Source organism: Hippocampus comes, unplaced genomic scaffold, assembly GCF_001891065.2.
Source record: "Hippocampus comes isolate QL1 unplaced genomic scaffold, H_comes_QL1_v1.1 scaffold156, whole genome shotgun sequence".
In the NCBI taxonomy this organism is placed as follows: domain Eukaryota; kingdom Metazoa; phylum Chordata; class Actinopteri; order Syngnathiformes; family Syngnathidae; genus Hippocampus; species Hippocampus comes.
The window spans coordinates 553,011-577,960 of record NW_017805744.1 but is presented as its reverse complement, the minus strand read 5'-3'; the positions used below and the strand labels follow the sequence as shown (position 1 = coordinate 577,960).

General features: G+C 41.9%; 2 protein-coding genes across 6 annotated transcripts in view; one reads left to right on the top strand and one right to left on the bottom strand.

Moving 5' to 3' along the window:
* The window catches only part of wfs1b (Wolfram syndrome 1b (wolframin)), a 10,518-nt gene extending 6,376 nt beyond the window's left edge, over window positions 1-4,142 (bottom strand). For 4 of the 5 annotated variants that reach the window (XM_019884152.1, XM_019884153.1, XM_019884151.1 and 1 more), the window contains exon 1: window positions 210-368. The gene's annotated coding sequence lies outside the window, so the exon portion shown is untranslated. Of the gene's footprint in view, window positions 1-209; window positions 369-4,064 lie in introns of those variants that run through there. The other variant, XM_019884154.1, reaches the window with a different exon arrangement.
* A 212-nt stretch (window positions 4,143-4,354) lies between these two features.
* On the top strand, window positions 4,355-24,919 carry jakmip1 (janus kinase and microtubule interacting protein 1). Its single transcript, XM_019884157.1, has 23 exons — window positions 4,355-4,455; window positions 12,019-12,348; window positions 13,708-14,040; window positions 14,254-14,415; window positions 15,117-15,329; window positions 15,542-15,697; window positions 15,917-16,063; window positions 16,269-16,433; window positions 16,662-16,721; window positions 17,497-17,625; window positions 17,752-17,880; window positions 18,178-18,261; window positions 19,128-19,190; window positions 19,624-19,722; window positions 20,519-20,620; window positions 20,699-20,752; window positions 20,836-20,901; window positions 21,025-21,093; window positions 21,627-21,704; window positions 23,159-23,368; window positions 24,206-24,271; window positions 24,406-24,482; window positions 24,566-24,919. The coding sequence occupies exons 2-22, from the start codon at window positions 12,262-12,264 to the stop codon at window positions 24,454-24,456; spliced, it is 2,523 nt and encodes an 840-aa protein (XP_019739716.1). The 5' UTR covers window positions 4,355-4,455; window positions 12,019-12,261; the 3' UTR covers window positions 24,457-24,482; window positions 24,566-24,919.
* Window positions 24,920-24,950: the final 31 nt, after the last annotated feature.

Genomic DNA, 24,950 nt, shown 5'->3' with positions numbered 1-24,950 from the left:
CCCCCCCCCCCCTTGTAGTTGCACACGATCTCGATTTAAGTTGACTGGCCCTGGGAGCTGTCCAACGGTATCAGTCTCTTTTCAAATTATTATTTGGTGCAAATCGAAGAAACGTGTAACATTAAATATACATTTAGAGGTTGACTGGTTCGTTGCTAATGCTACTGTCTTTTTTGCAAAATGTCGCAACAACGGTATATTCGGCTCACCTTTATGAAGGAAACAGAGTGAGAAGTATTCCTCTTGGTCACACAATATCGGGAGTCATCTTATCCTTTCGATTTTGAAGAACCTCTATCAACGAAGATACCGCTTCAGTTCAATCTGTTGTCACAAACCAAACAGATCACATGCAGGTCGAACAGCTGTTTCCGCTCTCATGTAAAAAAAAAAAAAAACAAAACAAAATTCTCTTTCCATTGGACAGAAGTGTAACTCCGTTTGCGTCAAGGGCTTTTAATTGGCTACAAAACAAGACGTTGACAATTTGCCTCTCAGGCAAAAGCAATCGATCGTAGATTTAAAGGGAAAACGTTCTCTCAAATGTTGTTCTGCAACATCTTTTAATTTATGTATGTCAATATAGCAAAAAACCCGACACAAAATGTAAATAATAATGAAAATGTTTTGTTGAACATATTTTCTGTTTTTGTTTGGCAAATTATCATGAAGTTTCTAGAACACGTCTCGCCAGACGGTGGCAGCATTGTTTTCTTTTTCATTCAAATACAGTGCAGTGCATTCAAAATTTTCATACACACACACACACACACACACACACACACACACACACACACACACACACACACACACACACACACACACACACACACACACATATACACGCGCACACACACACACGTGCACACGCACACACGCACACAACATCTAAATATATTTGACATTGACATTTGACAATAAAGTTTATCCAATCCAATCCAATCCAGTCCAATCCAATTTAACATCAGTAGAAAATACATAGACCACGCGTGTCAAACACAAGGCCCCGGGCCAGATCTGGCCGGCCACATCATTTTCTGCGTCCTGCCAAGGCAAATCAAACATGTCAGTTTCCATGATGCTTACTAAAATCTCTACCAAAATTAAACATTTTCATATGTAATAAATAAGAGACATATTGTATGCATTTTCTTGTGACCAACCCCCTCATTACAGTAACTTAAGCAATAGTTGAATAAACCGTTATGATTGACTTTTTTATATTGTTTCAGTGATAACAGCCCTCCAAGGGAAACGGTAACTAAAATGTGGCTCACGACAAAATGAGTTTGACACCTCTGACAGAGACTAACACGGAGAACTTTGAAGACAGGGACATTATACAAACTGTGGACTCTGGTTTGATACAAAGATTTGAATTCCCAGGTGGTGTCAAGAGCAGACATAAAAATGAATTGGGGGCATGCTTAACTGCAGCTGCCATGAGGCAGTTATGCAAATGTATCCTTGATGAGTGGATAAGCACGATCCAGTTGAGAGGATAAGTAGAAGCCTTGTACTTGTTGTGGTCTCGCACACAGTCAATACAATAATCTATCTTTGGACACACATGCTCTCCTCTAAATTAGTTAAAACTGTGGATATTTGTAAAAATAATCTTATTTGCACTCAAGTATTGTGAATGGGATTATGCAAATGTTGGTCAGGCCCTCCTATGTGGAGTTCATATGTTCTCCCTATGTTTGTGTGGGTTTTGTCCAGCTACCTCCCACACTCCAACATGCATGTTGGGTTATTGAACACTAATTGTCTATACGTGCTCTGCTATTGAGTGGCGACCAGTCAATTCTGGGTGTATTCGGCCTCTCATCCAAAGTCTGCTGATATTGGCTCCATTTTACCCAAGACTTTGGGAATGAATATTGACAAAACAAGACATTATTTTATTGTATTTTTTTTTAATTTCTGTGATTTGTTTTTTTTTAATGAATTATACATTGATTTTTCCACTGTCAATTGGCAAGCCATGAGCACTGGAATTATAGGCTTGCAAAAACTGCAAACTGTGAAATGATGATGTCCTCACATGTGTCCGAATGATACGTGAAATGAAATATAAGGAAGTGCATCGTGACAGTTCTCTGCTGGTTTTCTCTAAATTTACTTCACAAATGCAATGACATTCACAGGAAACATAGATTGGAGGAGGTCAGTATCCATAGCAACCAGGGCTGTGTGAATATGGACATATACAGCATTGGAGATGCCTGCATCACTTCGGGAGATCAATATCTTTTCTGAAACACACTGGCACTTGGAAGTTAGCACATGTTTTTTTTGTTACTGTACAATTTTCAGTGGTGTGTGTTCTAATTTCACAAAAAGTGTACAAAACTGAAAAGAAAGTGGAGCATCTCTCTTCAGACCCTTTTTTACTGATGGTTACATGAGGTTGTCAAGCAGCTTTGTTTCCATCGTGTTTTCGGAAATGGACGTGGAACACTCTACTCAACGTTGTAGAGACTCATAGTCGTGAGTCATACACAGGATAATTATCCTCAGCTGTACAAGGATGTGGGCTTAAGAACTATGTCTCTTTTAGATCGTTTTTGCCTGAAGGTTTTGTTTCCAAGTTCCAAGTGTGTATGTTTTTAAATCCACTATGCTCTTTAGATGACAGTATAGATCCTAATACATTCCTCATTTGATTTCCTAGTCCCCTCTGAATACCAAATGTCATTATAGGCTACTTTTAATCTGCCAGACGTCATGAATATGTTAAGCTTATTATGGCCAGCTTTTATGGAAACAGTCCTCACATTCCAAGGAGCTGGAAAATAGGCTTACTGACATTCTTCAAAAGAGAGACTCCATTTTTTTGTTTGTTCAAGGCTATCGATTTGATACTTGAACCTTGCTACACATTTTGTTTTTCTATATTTAAGGCGTGTGACACGCATGAATCGTAAAATGCCACAAATGCATTGAAAGGGCAGGGTTGTCGGAGACACAAAATACCAGGAAACCATTAAAATACCAAAGGCAAAACAATCAACCGAGTTACTCATTATCGCTCTGACACACGTTTGCTGTCTGAGTCAATACTTCACCAAAACAAACCTTTTTTTCTGCTTTCCACCTCAGTGATTTTCACCTCAGGCCTTCATGTGTGTTGACCTCAGCATACATCTAAACATAGGGATGCTAAACACTCCAAGATTAAACAGCGAGGTTAATGTATGAATGACATAAATTGTGCAATCATGATGGGAAATTATATCCCATAGTCTACAAATCATCTTCCTCTAAGTGGGCTCTTGCACTTCCTGTTTTGCCCTGCAGCCATTGGCCGCATATGCTTGTGAATGGTAGACATGCAGACGGTAGGGGAGGCAGAGATGAGCAGCTGTGCGGAAGTAATGCATCCACGGGAATCTGGGTCACTCTCACTGCATGCACTTTTATGTTACGTTCTCAGTACTTTTTTTTGGGGGGGGGGGGGGCCTATTTTTCTCAAAAAAAGAAACAATTTCAGGTTCCAAGGAGTCACACTCAGTTTCCATTAACATCCAGATTTTCCAAAATTGTGCAACACAACTAAGGAGTCTTACTCTTTGTATCCAAGTTCGGAGGCCATGTCAAGTGCATTCTTGCTCCTGATACCTGCCAGGCAGGTGAACACAATGTTGTCTATCTTCTGGGGTATCTCACCACCATACTTCTCATTGAACTCTTCCGGATCTAGCTGCAGAGCTGTGTTCATGGGTGTATCACTCTCATGGAAGTAGATGGTTTAAAAAAAACCAAGTCTGATGCTTGATGCAATATTTGATTGCCATTTCGTGATGGTGGTGGCGATGATGATGATGATATATGATGATGATGATGTCTGATGGTAATTTAGGTGTCTGCCTGTGCCATTAACAAACTGTAAACATAGAAATACGAACTTTGATCAGTGTGTTCGATACAAATAAATGAAAATACCTTAAAGGCGCACAAACAATCAAAAACAGAATGGCACGAACGAGGCATAATAACTGAAAAAGAAAATCTAAAAATAATTACCTCGCCGTAAAACCTGATGACGTCACAGTACTCACCGGCAGTGTCATTCTTGAACACGCAGTCAGGTGTCGCGCTTCTATCACGCTACCGGCGACGCCCGCCCCGCTTCCAGCACGGATCTTCGTCGAGACACTTAATTTCATCTCTGATACCCGCGTGGAAGTGGAAACACACTGGACACTGCTGACATCGCGTGAACTTTCCTCCGCCCACATAGGCGGACATAGGTAGCAGCTATGCTAACGGGTGATAAAAACCACCCCGGAGTTCTGCGGATGAAAATGAATTAACCCGGGAGAAGTGGATCCTGTGTTCAATTTTACAGTGTGGATTTAAGGTGGCGAATGAGGTGAGCACCCGCCACGCTGAAGCTGCAGTCGCCCCTTGTCGACGTGAAGCCTCGACATCACTGGATTTATAATTCAGGTGAGAAGCCTCTGCGATGCTTGGCAACTTCTATGTGGATGGACGCCCTACTCGATTTTAGCTGCAAGCGGGCGCCAGTTTATAGTTGTCCAGGGAGGGTGCAGTTGGGGGTTAAGGAGTGTAATTTAAACGACCAACAGAACCAACGACCACCGTTGCACCCTGGAGCTAGTGTTGTCCCGAGGTGGAAGAATCATGCTTGATCATGATGTTTCATTTTTAATATCCTGTTTGTCGACCGCTCTCTTCACTTCCTGTTCAGTGCAGTGCAGTGCAGTGCAGTGCAGTCATGCCACCTTCACGCATAGCGAGGACACTATAAAGCATGACAAGGTTCACGCAAATAATTGCATGCATTGCACGGACACATCAAAAGGAGACCTTGCAGGCTGCAAGGACAGCCGACCTGGATGGAGGCTGTGTGGTTGATGCTGCTGCTGCTGCAGACTCATCATGTATGTGTCTCCGTGGGGCGTGGTTGATGTCAGTGGCAGACTTGAACCCCCTACTTGGACTACCTTTCTGACCTTAAAAGCATTTATTTCATATCCTTGATTACCATTTTAAGGTCTGTTTACTAGTATGGTCTTTGTCCTCACTAGTATGTCAGAGTTGTCCTACTAGTAAGGACAAGGTCCATACTAGTTCATGAGCTTTAGGATGGATGTCAAGGATACATAAAAAAAAAACATTTTCTCTGTATCCTTGGTGTGCAGCCTTGGTCGATGTATCCGTACTAGGATGCCCTTTGTCCTCAATTGAACGCACTTGTGGAACAACTGTTTCTCATAGCTAATATATTTCCCATGATGACAAATGCCACTTTTGGCTTACTAGTACCAGTACCAGTACTTAATTCATACTACTAACGCTACTGTGCTGCACTAGGAACATAACTAATAACCTGCTTTGAATGTACTTGTAGCACCCAAATGTCCACTTGTAGTTTTCCCTCACTAGTAAAATGTACCAAGTAATTCTCCAACTAATTTGAAAAAGTCGACCTCGTTTTATGCGTTATGTCATCACTAAGACAAATCATTGTGTAGAATAACTGTTTCTGCACAGAAAGTGGATGTTAGTAGTAAGGCTAAACTGTGCACTAGTTTATCTGTATGCTACTATACTACAAGTGAAGTACTATGTTAATTAACTAGTATAATTATTATGCCACTAAGTAGTACTACTAGTAGCATCAATTGTCAACTAGGGCACAGTATTGCCTCACCAGTCACATGATACTGAATGCATGAACAGGCTTACTAGAAAACTGTTTGGGCACTGAATCAATGGCTGATCACTGCTCACCTGTTTTCTGAAGCTGGGCAATGACTGGTTGTTACCTGAGCAACTGTGATGTCATTTTCAGTCAACGGTCAGTGGCAAAATGCTTGCCCCCTGAGATGGGCAAAAACGGGTGGATTTTACCGTATAATTTATATTCCACATCGGTCATATCTATAGACTAACACTTGTGACAGCACATAGAACTGTTATTGTAAAGAACATTTGGGGCTTGACTTTCCCTTTAAGGTCCAGGTAATAGTATGGTGAAGTAACGCACTAGAAGACTGACTAGGGCACACTAGTAGAATGAATGTGTTTTACGAGAAACATATGTTTCCACTGCTGCCTTCTACTAGTGTATGACATTTTTGCCCACTATCAGGACAATTACATGTTACCAATGAGCCAAAACTCCTCGCGGATGTTTTGGAACATCTATTTGGGTCCATGAGACCATTGGTAGTAGTGTGTATCACATGCCAACTAGTTGGGCCTAATAGTAATGTGAGTGCAGCACTGTAGCTCACTAATTCGGCCTAATTAATTATGTGTTAGTAGGCCGAAAATGGTGTGAATAGTGCAAAACCATTACTAGTAGTAAGGGACAGTCATTTTTCTCGTGAACCCTAGTTGTTTGACGAATGTGCTGAACGATCTCATTATTGGGGGCAAAGAGCATAGTAGTAGATGGATATCAAGAGTATCAAATAATTGCCCAAATTACTTTGAATACTCTGTAACGCCTGCACTCAGCCTGTCGTAGAGCTCTAGAGTGTTATAACCTAGTCGACAGCCAACATGTGCTGCACATCCAGTTCCTGCTCAGGGCAACAGTGCCTAAACGTGCACATATTCTCGCTAATCTGACGGCAAAGGCCACTCTGGGCACTCTGAATAACCGAACGGCACATTTGAACAACACTCTGAGTTTCTAAACGGCCAGAGCGAAGCATTGCACGCTTTGAGCATGTTTCACACTGCACCCATGATTAGAGAACAAGGATTTTGGGGGCCAGACCAAAACTGAGCTCTGCTGTCCTTGGTCTTAGTATTTTTGTAAAATACATATCCTTCCAAAATGCAATTTATACGAGTCTGGAACAACTTGTATGTCACTGGTGTTGGGCAGAATCCTGACACATGGGGACCGTGCTGCAAGACCATCCTCCCTAGATGTTGCGTCCTTCAGTAAGACATCACACCCCAAACTGCTCCCCAGGCGTTTGAGCAGCCCCCTTCTCCAGTGGGTGCCATACCAGTGTGTGTTTGCTATGAGGGGTCAAATGCAGAGGTTATATTTCATTTACGCATGAAAAAGAAGAGGATCTTCATAACTTGATTTTATATTATGGTTTGGTTCACATTCTGTACAGTAAGGCAACATTATGAAATGTGGTCTTTTGTGTAAACGGGAGACAGATTAAATGGCATTTAAAGCAACCTCAGAAGCCCAAATGATTTTTTTGTAGTCAAAGAGAATTTATGACAAGTTTTTGATTGGCCACTTCAATTACGTGGGGGGTCAGATCTGGCCTGTGGTTCTTGTGTTTGACAGTTATAAAGCAAAACAAAAATGCTGTCAAATCTGATTAGTGGAATTTATAGCACCCTGACAGTTTTCTGTCTCCTCCACCCTCCCTCTGCTTGACCTAATCTGCTCTTCTTATTCTTAATTCACGATTAGGCACTGCTATCAACATAATCCCAGTAGACTATGCTTGCGGAACTCTTCTTCAGCTCCCTCCGCACACTTACCCTGCAATGAAAATCAACCCATTATTCCTCCCAGTCAAAGAAGTATTAATTAACAATATAAGCGGTACAGAGAATGGGTGGATTTTTATAAACTGCAATAGATGGCACTTAAGATGTTTCCCATTGTTCACTTCAGTTACAATTAAAGATATAAAGCTGCAAGCATCAATAAACAAGCTGTTGCATCCTCTTTTTTTTTTTTGAATCATGATATGTTCATCCAACTTTGGCTCCATGCTCTACCCACTTAAAATGACATAGGCAAAACCTAATAGTGTGAGGCCACATAAACTTTCTCTGAAGCACGAATCGGTAGCTCATTCCTCTATTCCAAGAGTGAGAAAACTAAGCCGGACAAGACAATAGTACTACAAGGACAAGGAACTGCTGACTTTGAAGATCAGTGGTAACACACACACACAGCGATGCACTCATGCATAAACAGACATGAATGCAGTGGAGCCTTTAAAATTAAATGACATTGATGTCATACAACAACAAATTCAACCCCAAATTAGCTTTTTTTCTGTTGCACTTAATCCTAAAAAAGGGAACATCCTGTGAGAAGAGTGGCTAACTTTTAAAAATGACATTTATCATTATTAAAGTTAAGACTGAGTGGTTTATTGATTTCAATGTGTCATTATTCACAGTGGTTAACACTCAGAGAGCGACCTTCACTGGATACCTCCAAAGCCGAAATGCAGATCTAATCAATGATATTGATATTTCTTGGATCGTAACCACACAGCTGGATCAGAGAGACTTTGTGTTTATGTTCAGGTTCACTTGCCATTAAGGTCAACAACATGCATCATTCTCCTGGCAGAGTACTTTTAGACCTCATGGTCCACTAGCGTTGCACTTTGCTGTGTTACAGACTCTCAGTGGGATTCAAATAGTGTCTACAGAGTAGCTCTGGAGCTGTGTGTGTGTGTGTGTGTGTGTGTGTGTGTGTGTGTGTGTGTGTGTGTGTGTGTGTGTGTGTGTGTGTGTGTGTGTGTGGCTATCCTCTATAGTGAGGCCGACCTGATCTGACAGTCTCCTCAATGCTGAAAGGATGTTTGTAGTGAACGTGCAATATAAACAGGACTCAGTCCATACACACATCGTCCCTAGTGATTTCATGACCCAGTCAAAGAAGTCTTGTCTCATACGTACTTGCAGTTTCTTTTGTTTTACCGATTTATTAGGCTGATGTGGCTCACATTTTAGCTAAATATTTGACACCATCTTAAAATTGTCTGTCTCGGCTCAATGGGACTTTTCCTATATTGCATCTGTATTACTATGGTTGTTTCACTCGCTGATTTCATGTTTATAAGGAGTGTGAGTGTATTTTTGTGATGAAATGTGCTCACTATGGAACGACAATGTGGCACCTACTGGGTAGCCTGCTTGACAGTCGACACGCTCAAGCTTTCAATCTTGGTTCGGGCACTCCTGTGTGGAGTGCATTTTCTCTGGGTACTCCAGCTCCCTCCCACATAACAAAAACATGCATGTTAATTTAAGCCTCAAAATTGTGCAAAGGTGTGAACGTGTGTGGATGGCTCTTTGTCGATACGTGCCCTGAAATTGCCTAGTGACCTGTCCAGGTGAGGGTGTAATCCATCTCCTGTCTGAAGGTAGCTGGGAGACGCTCAAGATCACTTGTCACCCCATGAAGGCAGCGCTAGAGAAAACTGGTGGATGTTTTTTTTTTTTTGTACGAGTGCACATATCATTTAGTGATAGAATTTAAACTCCGTCCTAAAGAAATGTTTTGAAGAATTAGTATAAGTTTTGTGAGTAGCAGTGACATGGTGAGCTTAGTTCCATTATGGAAAAAAAAATCAAACCAAAAGCATACCACATAGTACTATGCTTTGGTTTTCAGCAAAATGTATATTGGGTTACGTGCATGATGTGCAACCCCTCCATTAAGATTAATGAAAGAGTCACTAAGAGGTGATTGTGCTTAATGGAGAAGGTTCAGACAGAGGTGACCTGAAAAGTGCTGTTTGAAAGGAAAAAAAAGATTATTCAGTTAAAAAAAATCTCTCCAGTTTGTAGTCTGTTGATTTTTAGCCCTCGGTTTCCATAGTTAGCAGTAGAATGGTGATGACACACAATTGGCTTTGTGTCATGCTGTCGTCAGTATTCTGGAGAAGAACTCACATCATTTCATGTGGCATACAGAGAAATGTACGTGAACCAAAAGGCTGCATTTTAGCCGCTATTAATCCTGAGCACTAAACCTTTTCTGGGAGTAACTCTTTATGTTTCAAGGCTTTCTGGCTCTTACATCACTTGGGTGAGGTAATTTAAACGCTGTGATGTTACACTTTCTGTTTGCCTCTGTGAACATTAAATGTTTTTGTGGTGCGCCTCTATAAACTTTTCCAGTTTGCCTCATAACATTCCTGAACGTCCTTTAACCTCAACATTGTCAGCGTAAGCCTCTGGCTGTCGTGTAGGCATCATGTGGCTCCAGGAGGCTTTGAGAGAAACTCTTGTTTTTGGGTTTTGCTTTTTCCAACTTGAGAAAAAAAAAGGAAAATTATACATGACACGATGGTCGGATGGGAATCTGCACCTCCTTCCCCTATGTTGATAAAGCAGTGTCACCATCTGGCAGTCATTTCAACTAGCATGCCCCCCTCTTTGGAGTTATTAGCAGTTTCCCATGCACACACTTGTAAGTCACATCTAATGAATCACTGTAAGTACTTTTAATGAGGATTAGTGAACAGGGCTGCTTCTGGTGCTGGAGTGAATGTGTGTCGCGCCCTGATAATTCAGTGTAAAGGTTTAAAGAATGTGTGCGAGTGTTGTTGCTTGCTCCGTGACTGAATGAGCTCTCTACATTACTTTGAACAAGCGTGAGATCCCCCGGTTGTCCCTGCTCGCTTCTATTGCCATGGCAGCTTGTGGGGGTTGGAGAATGTAAGAGGAAGGAGACACTCGAAGGTTTGTTTCTCTGCAGGCTTTTTCCTTGTATCTCTATTATTGATAGAAGCCGTAACCTTTGTCTGGCTTGCTTCCTTCTCATACTGCTTGCCAAGGTTTGACCATGCATACAGCGCGCGTACGCTTCCTCGCCCTGCTGCATCACTGCGTTTTTGCCTCTCAGTAGATGTAAGCTGCAGAGAATGCAATGCTTGGATGATTGGTTCTTAAATGTGTAGTCTCTGTCCTGTTTGTTTGAGACTCTTAAATCCAATCCGAAACTGTTCCTACTCGTCATCCCCCGCTGTGAGAGCAAAAGACTTTGAGGGAGCATGGGTTTCCGCGGCAACTGTTGCAGCCATCTGTTTGTGTTGTACTAATGTTTGGCAATGCCAACATCGCTTAATGATGGCACTGCATGTGGTTGTAAATGCTCACTTAGCTTTGTCTTTTTTTTTTTTTTTTAGGAAGAGATTGGATGGGTCCACTTTCATCTTGGTAAATGGACTGCATACATAAACACTCAGCATTTTGAATTGCCTCCGACTCTCCAAACATACAACTTCTTCGATTGTCCTATTTGGTTGTTTGCGTTCTTGTTCTTGATGTGACTTTTATTCCAGACCAGCGTTTCACAACATTTGAGTCAAGGCACACATTGTACATAAAAAACAATCTCTCCTTGATTTACTCACAAATGTACTTACTGTACTCAGTACTGTGAAACTTGGATCTGTTTTGTTGAGCACAAAAATATGATGTTACACTGAATGGCAACACATGAGGTACACAAGGTTAATTACATCTTTTGCCAATGACCATTTAATTGTTCAGCCCATGACTATAAGTTGCTGGCCTAGATACAGTAGATGAACAAAGATACATAATTTGTAGTAAATACTGTAAATATAAAATTTCAGACCATTCAAATGAAACTGGATAATTTCGGGACACTAAGGTGGTTGGGAATCACTGCTTATTGCTACATTCAGACCGAACGTGAAATATTGCGATGCAATACGTGTTCGTCTTTGTTTGTACGCAAGCGTGACTACACCGCGGTTCCTTCTAGTGGACAAGAGGAGCGTTTTCCTCCGTCAGGGGGAAAAAAAGACCAGTAGCTGAATGTAAAAAATTACTCTACAATTTATTGGGAGCAAGTGTAAAGCCTTTAGGACTGAGTAATATGTTCTTGATCTCTCTCTTGCGGTCAGAACCCGAGCTGCAGCGTTCTGAATGAATTGCAGCTGTTTAATGCTCTTTTGAGGGAGTTCAGTAAGATGACTCGTTACAATAATCAAGTCTCCTGGAGATAAAATCATGGATAAGTTTCTCCTGGTCCACTTGCCTTGGCGGATGCGACCTTTCAGTCTGAATATGTTGTTCAGCTGGTAAAAGGCTGATTTAGTGATTGGTTTGATATGGTTGCTGAAAGTCAGGTCTGAGTCTGTTGGGCCCCCAAGATTTCGGACTTTGTTTTCCAAAGATAGTGATTCCAGGTGTTTTCTAACATCAGTCCTCTATTCTTTAATGCTGAAAGCACTTATGTCTCTTTTGTGTCTTTTTTATCTTTCTTTTCCTCAACAATAGACTCATCTTTTCTGCATTCTCCTGCAGTAATGGAGACTCAACCAGCACCATGATGTGTCCACTAAGACTCGCTGTAAAGCTTGTCATCGTCATCAGCAGCAGCAGTGCCTGATTGTCTTCTGCTGGTACACCACGCCTGCCTCTCCATGTCTTCCCCGATTGGTTGGAAGTGCAATGTCATCCGCCACACCTCTTGTGGCCCCGCCCCTTAAGAAGGGAAGGAAGTTGGAGAAATTATAGGTAATGGCTGACCCGGTTCAGGCCACCAACGAGGAGCTCAGGAGCAAAATGATGGACATCCAGATTGAACTGCAACAGGAGCGTGGCAAGGTACGGAAGCACAGGGATGAGTATTGAAAAATTATGTCATGAATATCATTGACTGGCAACCAGTCGAGTGTGTAGTCTGCCTTTTGCCCGAAGTCAGATGGATGGATGTTTGAATTATCTTTTGTTATACATTGCTGAGGCCACATCTTCGACAAACAACTCTGCTCCCGCCACCAGAAGAAGAAAATGAGCGTGAATTCTTCTCTTGGCCACACAGAGTAGAAACATAATTATCAAGGAATTCCAGTCATGGAAATGAATACAGAGATAATGCTGACAGAGCAATAGATATAAATATTTATTTTTCTGATTACTGCTCATACATTCAAAAGCTCAGTTCATTATTGCATGGTTATTGTTATTGTTGTTCTTTTGCATCTAATTTTCTAGCCACTCACTGACTTACATTCATCACTGTAACTGTCAACGCTTACTTCACGCTTGCCCCAGGAACAAGAACAACATTTAACTGAGCCATTGTGTTCATTCGACTTCGAGAACTTCCTGTTCTTCTGTTGAAATCCCATAAAAGTCCTGTCACAAATCCTGCCTTTGCAATACTAAAACTTGCTGTTGAGGATGACAATGGAGTGTATAGGCAGCAGTTTCTTCTTTAATTTGACATTGTTTCAAATTTATAATAATACTCACCAAGGTTTGATGGGTTCTTCACTGCAAGGTTTCGTAAAGTCGCATGTGATAAATTGGTACTAAAATCTGTAAAACCGAATTCATAGAAGTTAATCGACTGCCATTGTAACTCTGCCGTGCGACTAAATATCGTGACTTAAAAGGCAATTACAATAAATTCTTGCCTTCTGACCTTTGTACAACGCCTCCAAAAAAATCTCAATGGGGACTTTGTTCGTACATCGGCCATGTCTTCACAAAATGTATTGGATAATAGCCCTGTAGTTTTTTTCAAAATCTTGCTAACAACAACGAACCCCCCCCCCCCCAAAAAAAAACAACCCCCCCCCCCAAAAAAAAACAACCCCCCCCCCCAAAAAAAAACAACCCAAAACAAAGAAAAAGAAGATCAACAAAAGCCAATAAATTGATGGATGTAATAATGCTCAGTGATGGTCTGCGGCTGTCTATCAGAAAAATCATTTATTGCCCCCGGGCTGAAGAGTGTTTGGATTCTGTTGCAGGGCAACGATCTAAAGCATACCAGGAAGTCCACCTTTATATTGTTTAAAAAAACAACCCTAAAATTAATGTTTTGGATGATCTGAAACATTTAAGTGTGATGAATATGCCCCCCCAAAAAAAAGTCAGGATGGGAACCCCTTTGTACGAATGAAGTGACTAGTTAGTGTATATTGAATAACGGCTAACAGACACTGTGTTCTTCAGGTGTGTAAGCTGCGCGAGCGGCTCCAGGAGCAGCGTCAGGCTCGGGAGCTGGAGCAGCACAAGCATGCAGTGGCGCTCACTGACCTGCGCGCCAAACTCCACGAGGAGAAGCTCCGCGAGACTGCGGCAGCACGTGAAGCTCTCGCACGGCAGCATGAAGCGGAGCTGGCTAGGACGATTAAGATCCGCGACACTGAAGTACAGCGGCTCCAAGGACTGGTCCACGCCTTGAGAGACGGAGCCGCTGACAAGCTAAAAAATGCTCTTCTCGGAGAGGCTCGAGAAGAGGCCAGGAGAGCTTTCGATGGTGAGAGACTAAAGCTCCAACAAGAGGTATGTTTCAGCATGCTCCAAGTTCTCCGCTTTGTTGACTCGGAATGTGAATGCTACGCATGCAATAAAAACAGGATGCCGCACGGAAAAGCCCATTGCCAAGCTATTGTTTCACAGGTCGCCTTCCCAGAGAAACTATGCATCTATCATGACAAAAGATCAGTGGAATAGACCTGCTGTTTACACGTTGATGAACCTTGACCTCTCCTTTAGATCCAAGAACTAAAGGCAGCCAAGAAGCAGGCCGACGAGGCTCTGGCCAATGCGCTACAAGCCGATAAAGCCAAAGCAGCTGATCTGAGGACAGCTTACCAGCAGCACCAAGATGAAGTGCACCGTATCAAACGTGACTGTGAGAGAGACATCCGACGACTGGTAAGGAAACAAAACGTACTGACAAATGCAACATGTGTTAGTTTAATGTGATACGTTTACTGGAACATCAGCAGACAAAGCTGTCCTCACTCATTAGCATCTGTTTTCCTGCTTCTGATTCAGCCCCGAGTTTATCTCACTGATGAAGGTTAGAGGCTAAGTACTGCTGTCTGCCTTGCTGTGACTTTACCTCACTGTGTGGACTGTGTGGTGATATTTAGTACGAAAAGCTGCTGCGTCTCATTAACCACAAAGCTTCAATAATTGCATTGTCTTGGGTATAGACGACATGTACGGACAAAGTATAATTTGACTTAATGTCTGCTCTTTTGTATGTTATGTTTTGGTTTCATTCCTTTTTTGGAGGGTGTTTATAAGTATTATTATTATTATTATTATTATTTGTTAACTGTTGCGTCTTTTGTCATTGTAATTGTTTGGAAGATGATTATTACAATGATGATGATCAGAACGATCTTGATGATGACGATACCAATAATATTCATGTGAATGAAAGGGTGATTGTCATGTGTGGAAGTCTGTGGATTTGTGTGTTGCGGTTGTATAAACTGTTTTTTTTTTCTCTGTTCAAAAAAAAAAAAATGGCGGTTCAAGTCATGAACCCTTAACGTTTTCGGCAAATCCAAAATTCTGACTGATAAAATTATCGCTACCCTTTTCCTCCCCATGTCCTCCCGTAGATGGATGAGCTAAAGGCCAAGGACCGCGTGGTGTGCACGTTGGAGAGAGAGCTGGGGATGCAGGCTGGCTACACCCAGAAACTCCAACTCCAGAAGGAAGCCCTGGATGAGCAATTGGTTCACGTAAGAGAGGCCGAAAGACACAACCACGGCAGCCCAAAGAGAGAGGTGGTGCCTGGGCTTGGGGACAACACAGACCTGCTCAACAACCAGGTATGTTTGTCAACCTAATTCTTTTAATTCTTTTATGCAGCGATTCAGTATCCCGACGCTATTTGCAACACGACAGGTATACGTACAAACGCTGTCTATCAAGTCTGAGTGACCAAAAAAAGCATTCACAGTTCTCATCTTCCATTTCGTCACGTCCTCCTTCCCATGAACCTCCACCTGCCTGTCTGCATGCATGTCTTCCCCTTGTTCAGTCTTTGTACTCCTCCTCCTCCCCTCTCCCCCCTGCTTCCCAGGAGACGGAGGAGCGTGACACTAGGAGGTTCCAGCTGAAGATTGCAGAGCTCCACTCTGTCATCAGGAAGCTGGAGGACAGAAATGCGCTGCTGGCTGATGAGAGGAATGAACTTGTGAGGACAACGCATTCACATAGAGACATTAATAGTACACGCACAGGCACTGACTGACACAGGGAGCGCCCATTAAAATGCAAACAAAACTAATGGAAGATGATTCGGTGTAAAGTACCTGTTTGAAATGTTGTTTTCTGCTCGTTGTGTTGGAAAGGAGCAACAGTGCAGTCAACAGATGCGCGATGAGTATGAGTTCCGTTTCTGTTCACTTTTCAGTTGAAACGGGTTCGGGAGGCAGAGAGCCAGATGAAGCCCATGTTTGAAAAGAACAAACGCCTGTCCAAGAAGAACGATGACCTCCTGCAAACACTACAGCGAATGGAGGAGAAACTTAAAAACCTGAGTCGTGAGAACGCTGAGATGGTGAGAATCAAATTTGCTTTGTCTCATCAAAAAAGATGAAGATGTTCATTTTGCTGAAAAGATCATTATCTTGATTCTGCCTGCAACAGACAATTGTTTGGCTTTTGCGGTACATTCATGCTCATAAATGACCTCTAGTGGGCATTTTTGGAAACACATGAACAATTTGTTGAGCTTTCATTTTGCTGTTGTCTCCCTCGCTTAGAAAGAAAATGCTTCCCGTGGCCCCTTGCAGCACAAAACCCATCAAAACCAACTGAAGCGGCCCAGTTCCCTGACAGATTTAAGCCACGCCCACGAGGAACAGGAAGTAGAGTTTCTCAAGCTCCAAATTGCAGAACAACGCAGCATCATTGATGAACTCACGCAGGTCAACTTTTTACACGTGGTTCAATAGCCTGTTATCAAACAACATGACATGTGACTTTGTTATTTAAAGGATTTAAAATCAAAATAGTGTTAAAACTATTTTCAAAGCCACGAGACATTATTGACCTTTTTAGACAGCTTTGCCTGGACAAGCACCTGCACATCTTCAAACAATATGACTTAAAAAGAAGCTAAGTGAGATGTTCAACTACATCATGTTTGTGTTTAGGAACGTGAGCGTTTGGTGATGGGCAAAAAGACGAGGCGAAAACCTCTCAAACTAACCAAAGTAAGTACAGGATGTTGCTTAAGTAACCACCTCGTCTTGTGTTTGGATGATCATCTGAGTACTGCTGTGTTTGCTTAATTGGGCTCAAGAGACATGATGACAATTCTCCTCATGTTGAGAACGACTCAAGCATGTTTAAACAGCCAGAGGAAAACCACATATTGGCTTCTTTTATTTGATATAATTTTTTGTCTTTCGTGTTAATGAATGAATGTTGTGCGAAGCAGTCACGCTTAATTTAAATGGATGCGGGTGGTCGAGGAGATTTAGAGATGAGGGTGTTTAACGGGGTGAAGGTAATTGTTGCCATCGTGCCCGACATGTTGATGCTAATGCATCAGGGATGTTGCTAGGAGGAGGAGTTAGTAGTTGGCACATAGGCTGTTCCACACCCCACACCTGGAAATAGTTACGTTATGGTATTGGGTGCCGCGATTTAGCTCTTTGCTTTTCTTGGATAAGAGACATGTTTTGTCTCATCTGTTGGGAAGTTTCGGGTCCAATGGCAACATGACGGAGTACTTTCTTCTCATCCTCTACTTCTCCGCCTTTATTTGTCTGTGTGCACTCGTCTGCCTTTATTTCTCCGGTTGCCAGGAGATGACTTATAAACACGATGGTAAGGACTCTATGGGCTTTACAAAACAGCGTCAAAAACTAATGTTAAAAAATGCACGGTGTGGTCTTCACAGTTATTTGACAGGCCGGCAAAAATGGAAGGGCATTTGGGCCATTATGTATTGAATGTTATCTTTTCTTCCATTCTTCTCCATAGAGGCATGTTGTGGAGACATATTTTGGATTTGATGAGGAATCTGTCGAGTCTGAAACTTCCTCTCTGACCTCCTTTAACACTGACCTCACTGACCGTACACCTGCCACTCCAGAGGAGGAATTAGAGGAGGTAAGGGACTGGCTAAATTTCTCGCTATTGCAAGAAATCAGGCTTGTCCACACAGCTTTTGGTAACGGGGAAATACGGGGAGATATGTTTGTCAATTAAGTCAAAGTCAATGCTCTCATTTTACAGAGTGTTTCTCGTGAGGAGTCGGAGCTTCGTTTTCGTCAGCTCACCAGAGAATACCAGGCTCTCCAGCGGGCCTACGCCCTCCTGCAAGAGCAGACCGGAGGCACTCTCGATGCCGAGAGGGAAACCAGGGTGTGTACTGTCAATTATCTGTTCGGAATATTTCATTCTAGTAAGCTTCTGTAATATCGTGAATAGTGTGAACATACACACTGCACGTGTATATAGGAAAATAAAAACTGTGCGAAAGTAATGATTCAATTAAAATGTATTGCGCATAAGTTAAATAAATGGACTTGAGTAAATGTTAAAAAAACACAGTCAAAAAACTTTAAATGTATTGTAGCGTACTTCAAAATTAATTACAACTGAAATATGCTTTGAGCTCATACTTTCCTGTCCCTTTCCATTCGGACCTTTAAACCTTAGACGCGTGAGCAGCTGCAGGCAGAGCTCAGCGGCTGCCAGGCCAAAATCGTGGACCTGGAGAAGGCTCTGGTGGAGCGGGGGCAGGTAACAAAGACAAGAGATGGCGAACGCAGCTCTCGGGTTCTCCTCTCACTGGCCCTCCTGCATGTTTGTCTGGCCGCTGTGCTCCTGGGCTGGCGCTATGCTGACCAGGTCTGCCGCAGGTTCCTTTGATGTCACTTTCTGCATGTGCAAAATCACAACTCAGCACCTGCATGCCATCCACTGTCCTCCCTGGTGTGGGTTCTCTTTCCTGTCAGTGTTGTAACCAGGAAAATTATGGGTTATATTTTTAGATTGTCCTCATAGACAAAGTATTTCTTCTTCACCCAAAGACAAGATTTTGACATTTTAATTCGTTGGTTTAATATGTGCAAATGGTAAGCCTGGTACTGCATGTATCAGATCAAGATCGAAATTCATGGCTCATTCACATAAGTTGTTGATTTTTGTGTGTACCTTTCATTTCGAATGAAATTCACAAATAACTTTATGGCAGGATTTTCTGGGGGTCATTTTGTAATATTGGTAAAACTCATCTCTTCTGTGTAAGCTCTCTTGTGTTGCTGCATGCTTGGATGATCCAGCTCTGTTTGATACTTCTCTGAATTTCTCCTCTGATTGCCTTCTGTCACTGTAAACGTCTGTGTGGCTTTCTCAGCATGCTTTCCCTTGTTACCTCAGTTGAGGACTTCCTTTCTCCGGATCAATAAACTTTTGCTACCGCCACTCTTTTCTTTTGTCTTTGTGTCTATGGTGCCTTCTTTGCATGTGCCGGTTGGAATCAGAGCCACCAACCGTTATCTGGCCTCTTTTTCTGATTTCTGTTCACGTTCTCTCTTCCACCTCTTCCTCTGCTTACCTCTGCTCGTGTGTGCCATTTGTCATGTTCTATCTGATTGCTGTGGCAGGACTCAAAGTGGGTGGAAGAGAAACAGCACCTGCTTAGGACAAACCAGGAACTTCATGAAAAGGTAGTTTACATGCTGCAGTGGTAAATTCACTCACTGGCCCCAACCTTATACATCTCACAAGGTAATCACAAACTGATTAGATTAGTTAGATCAGTGGTTCTTAACCTTGTTAGAGGTACCGAAACCAACCAGTTCATATGCACATTCACCGAACACTTCTTTAGTGAAAAATAAAAATATGATTTTTTTTTTTCAAATTCAAGACATTAAAAAAACATATTTATGAAAAAAGCAGCACTGATTGGACAAGCAATGTAATGTGCTCATCTGCAGCCAGTGACGGAAATATCACTGTGCCTGTACCACCGGTTTAGAACAGTCTAGAAAAAATGAAATCTCATTTGGTTTCAATTTGACAATTTGTAGTGAATTGAGAACATGACAAAACGCTGACTATATACAGTAGTCATGAGTCACCTACTCTTGTGTGTAGATGTGTGCACTGCAGCAGGCAGAGTCACGACTGCAGGCAGAGGTTCAGGATGCACGGGATCAAAACGAGCTGCTGGAATTCCGGGTGCTGGAACTGGAAGTAAGAGAGTGTACCATCGCCAAACTGTCACCAGGAGGCGACAACAACAATCTCAGCTCCAAACGCTTACATGCTTACATACAGTGACTCACCTAATTTTGATGTACAGGAAATACTTCACACTTTGAAAGCCATGTTTTGTCCAAGTATGCCCCCGTGTCTCCTTGTTTTGCATGGCAGTTTGGTGAACCTCTCTGCACTGTTCTGGAATGTTGAATAAATGAATGTTGTGTTCAAGACTGAAAATAATTTTACTTGAATAAATGTTTTTTTTAAGTTCACCATCCAAGCAACATCTTGTTCATTTTATTTCCTCCCATTTGTGCATGTCTGTCCTAGATTTTAGTTTACATGTTACATAAAGCGGAGGTTCCTACATCATACCAGTAATCTCATGGAGGGTTGGTATGTTAGGTACATTCAGAGCAGTATTGCTTGTACCAGCATTCACTTGTTTGTTGAGTGTGCATCTATTTATGTTCCAGGTCTTTTTCACTGAAGGCAGAGAGGCAGATGTCATTGTCAGTTTTGAGTTTCAGCATGTGTTTACAGTATATGCTCCTTGTTGGTTTGACGTGTTTATTTGTCCCACCTCCCTCATTTTAGCCACTTTAGATCATGTTTCCGTATCGTAAGTATACCCGTTATTCAACCGACATACTGTATCTACTTTAAATATTCACTAAGAGTTCCAGATTTTTTTCTTTTTTTCAATGAGCACCACCGACAAAACGACGATTCCATCAATGATGTGGTTGGTAGGGCGCAAGTCTTAACCTCAGGTGTGCATCTGTAGGAAAGAGAGCGAAGGTCTCCGGCCCTCAATCTTCACATGTCTGCATTCCCCGAGAACAGTAGCAGTGCCCTGCAGGCCTACTGCCGCCAGGAGGGAGTCAAGGTAAACCACAACCACTTAAACATCTATTAAGGCCCACTAACACACTATAAATGTAATGTCTGCTTTTAATCTGCTAAGGATGTAGTCATTCCAGAATTAATGAAGAAACTGGATATCCTCGGAGATAACGGGGTGCGTGTGAGCATTTCTGTAGATTGAAATGTGTTCCAGCACTTGACCTTTTGTGCATGAGTCATCCTTACCTGTGTTTACAGAATCTCCGAAATGAGGAGCAGGTTGCAGTGATTCAGGCTGGCACAGTTATATCGCTGTGTGAAAAGGTGAGCCCTTGGAATGCTGCCAATATAGCGTATGTACAGTTTGTCCGTACCGTTACCATCAAATTAAAATGCCTTTCTTAACATCCCAGAAACGATCTTCCCTCACACTCTGTTGTTTTACAGTGGTTAAAACAAGTGGACAACACAGAGGCCGCTCTGACGCAGAAAATGATTGACTTGGAAAATGACAAGGTGAAATATTGCCTCGTTAATTGGACTGGATAGTCAGTATAATGATAATAAAATATTTAATAATGAATGCATTACCAAGACTTGAATGTTACAGTGTTGAACCAACTTATGAGGCCACCACCCATTTTAAGTTTTAAGGCACAGCTTCCCAAAATGAACAGCATTTTTAAAGTTTCTGTAAAATATGGAGAAACTCTCTAACCTAATTGTATTGAATGATACAATATAACATTCTTATACACGGATTTTTTGGGATGTAGGCCACTTCTTGATGCTGGTGGTGGTTGTATTAAGTTGATTTAGTGCTGCATGCGTCTATTGCTACTCTCCCCTCCAAAAGTATGAAAATGGTGAGGCAAATTGCTTTTGATTTGATATCATTTTAGCCATTATACTTTTAAAAAATGTTGTATTTACTTTCACGCCATTGTGTTACTTATACTGTATTTATTGACATTTGCAGTGTTCTTTGCCAACATATTCTAAACTAAATGAAGCAAGCTGTCAATCAATCAATGACAATTCTACCACAGGAGCTGTTTAGCAAGCAGAAGTGTTTTCTTGAGGAAGAGTTGGACTACAGGAAGCAGGCCTTGGACCAAGCATACATGGTACGGAGCCAGACTAGAAATTCACCAGCATCCTATCTTGCATTTCGGCTAAAGATGGCAGATTAACATTCACATTTTTTTTTTTTTTTTAAATCAAGGCAATAATAGTTCATTGAAAAGTCAATCAGGAATCTGGGGTGCATCATTTTCATTTCAGCATGAGACATTTGAATGCAACACTTTCCATGGAGGTTAAATTTGTCGCATTGTCTCGGGATACTGCATCTTTTACCACTGAATTCAAAATGATTATAATATCACATCATTTCCTGAATTTTATGTTATCTTGTAGCCATTTATTAACCTACTGAAGAAAATCATCCAAATATGAGTGTTAAAATGTGACCGTGGGTTTCCACACATTCAATTCAATCAGTAACACTGGTCAACAGCAAGCTTTTGTGTCCCTTAATGTATTTTTGAAGCTGATTGATTTTTTTTTTTTGCCCTTTTTTTTCCTAGCACTTTTTTTTTTTTTTTTTTGCTTTTAAGTTCGCATTATAACTTATAGCTATGATGTTTCAGGAAAAAAAAATCTACCTGTAGCTGAATCTATTCATATGTATTCCTAAATATACTACTATACGTATTATATTATTCTTATTATATCATTTTGGGCTAGAGAAAATATGAGGACATATTAACAATAAGCCCAAATGAAAAAAAAAAATGTAAATATTTCTTGACCGCGGCCCGGTGGACCAGTGGTTAGTGCGTCGACCTCACAGTGCAGAGGACGTGAGTTCGATCCCGGCTCTGGCCTTCGATCCCGGCTCCGGCCTCCCTGTGTGGAGTTTGCATGTTCTCCCTGGGCCTGCGTGGGTTTTCCGGTTTCCTCCCACATTCCAAAAAACATGCATGGGAGGCTGATTGAACGCTCTAAATTGTCCCTGGGTGTGACTGTGAGTGCGGATGGGTGTTCGTCTCTGTGTGCCCTGCGATTGGCTGGCAACCGGTTCAGGGTGTCCCCCGCCTACTGCCCGAAGACGGCTACGATAGGCTGCAGCACGCCCCGCGACCCTTGTGAGGATAAAGGGGTTCAGACAATGGATGGATGGATGGATATTTCTTGACCAGTGTAATTAATACCTTTTCCTCTGTAGTTCACTGGTATGAACTGGATTCTAACATTAATCGAGTCTTGCAAATAGTGCCTAACAACAAACCGTAATATGAACCATTGTAGTTTTTCCAGTGACAAGTCTGGCAGTCAAGACGATCTGCCGGAGAATGTTCTCGTCTCGTGTTGTTATTAGTTACCACATAAGGGTCAAGCATAACAAGGTGGAGGAGTGTTTCCCATATCTGCCATGATCACATTGGTGTGTTTGTGTGCCTCATATTGATTTCTTGTGCATGCCTTTGTTCGTTTTTTTTGGGTTTTTTTCCATCTGCATGTGCATGCCATTCTGTATGCGTGTTTGTGTTGGTGGTGTATGTGGCTGCCTGTGCAGAGGATCGAGGAGCTGGAGGCCACGCTGTATAGCGCTCTGCAGCAGGAGCAGCCGTCATGCCAGGCGGTGGCGGAGTCGCTGACAGACAGGCAGAGGGAGGAGCTGAGGCTTGCTGTGGACAAGCTACGGCGTCAGATTCTCCGGCAGAGCCGGCAGTATGACAGTCAGATCTTACAGGAGCGTATGGAGCTCCTACAGCAGGCCCATCAGGTAAGGCTGAAAACAAACTCCGGTGAGGTGACAGTTCTCCCTCAATCCGACCCATGTGACCTTTCAGACCACCAAATCTCTGGTGCTTTGAAAAGATGCAGTATCCCTGTGTGTACGCTACCTGTAAATGTGTCCACAGTAAAACAGTGTCACAGAATGACTGCGTCTGTGGGTGTGAGTATGTCTGTTCCATTGTGATGAATCCCCCTTCCAGTGTTGTCCCACTCCTTCAGCATCCGTTCACTTGACAACTCACGCCGTAATTTCACAATGTTGCTCATCAAACACAACGGCACCTTCTATTTTCATCTTAATCACTAACAGGCACCCTCCAATCACAAAACACAATCATTACATACTAATGATCTGTACTTACTAATCTGACGCATTTTGACTAACTGACGTTTTATGAGTCAAGAATCAACAGGGGAAACCTTCGAAAAGGGAAACTAGCCTGTATGGAAGAAGTATTAACTATAGGGGGAAACAACATCATCACCTGAACTTTTTAAGCCAGTCGATGAACATGTTTTTAATAAAACATGTAAATGTTAAACTTCATATTTAATGAATCATATCAGATCTCATGTGTATTGTTTAAGACTTTTGTGGCGGTCCAATACTATTAATGTTAATATGATGCATACTTTGTCAGTTTTACATCATTTTAGAGACCGTGGGTTTATCTTTCATTCACGTGAGACTACTAGCATCTTTCCCAAATTAATAGTCAATCATAATTATTCAGACTCGAAATTTCCCTTGGAAAAATGTAGATGGTTTTATGGTCAGTGATGACATTTTGGCCGTCTAACTGCATGTGTTTTTGCTATGCAGAGAATTAGAGAACTGGAGGACAGGATCGACTTGCAAAAGAGGCAAATAAAGGAAATAGAAGAAAAGGTACTTCTTATGTCATAGTGAGGCAAAATGTATCTCGTCAATAAAGTACCATTGATTCGACATTTCTTACTGACGACTGCTTTTCCTCTCTCTTTTTCATGACACGTTAACTTGATCCCCATATGTTCTTTTAGTTTTTGTTCCTCTTTTTGTTCTTCTCTTTAGCCTTTATTCTTTGGCCTTAATGAACATGGCTGTGGAAGCACATCAGGTACTGTACATAGCGAGCGTTGTATTACCTTTCCCCCATAGCCTATTAATGAAATCGTAAATCTCTCATTGTTGTGTTTTCAGGTGTTAAGTTTCTGCAGAGGCAAGCGAGGACGAAACAACTCATAATTGTATTTTTATGCATTTGTAGACAGTTCATGAAAACCCAATGGCCTTTTTGATAAATGCACTTTTTGCAGAAGAAAGCACCTGCAAACATGTGAAACAAATAACGATATACACAAGACGAAAGATTTATTTACGAGTGACTATTAAATGACTGCTATGCTGATATTTGGACCTGGAATAGAAGCACACAACTTGGATTTATGGAGAAACGCAATGGCTCACAAGCGCTACGGAGGGGAAAAGAGCCACGGGAGGAGAAGATTAAAGTGCAGAGAGGGAGGGGGCGGCAAGTTAAGGATTCTGGCAAAGTATCGCCTCTCTGGTGTTTCTAAGGAAACAG

Bases quoted from the DNA above. Each gene is read 5' to 3' on its own strand.
- jakmip1 (XM_019884157.1), top strand. From the start codon at position 12,262: ATGGCTGACCCGGTTCAGGCCACCAACGAGGAGCTCAGGAGCAAAATG. The intron at 20,902-21,024 runs GTGAGCCCTTGG...GTTGTTTTACAG, and splicing joins TTATATCGCTGTGTGAAAAG to TGGTTAAAACAAGTGGACAA. The intron at 21,094-21,626 runs GTGAAATATTGC...ATTCTACCACAG, and splicing joins TTGACTTGGAAAATGACAAG to GAGCTGTTTAGCAAGCAGAA.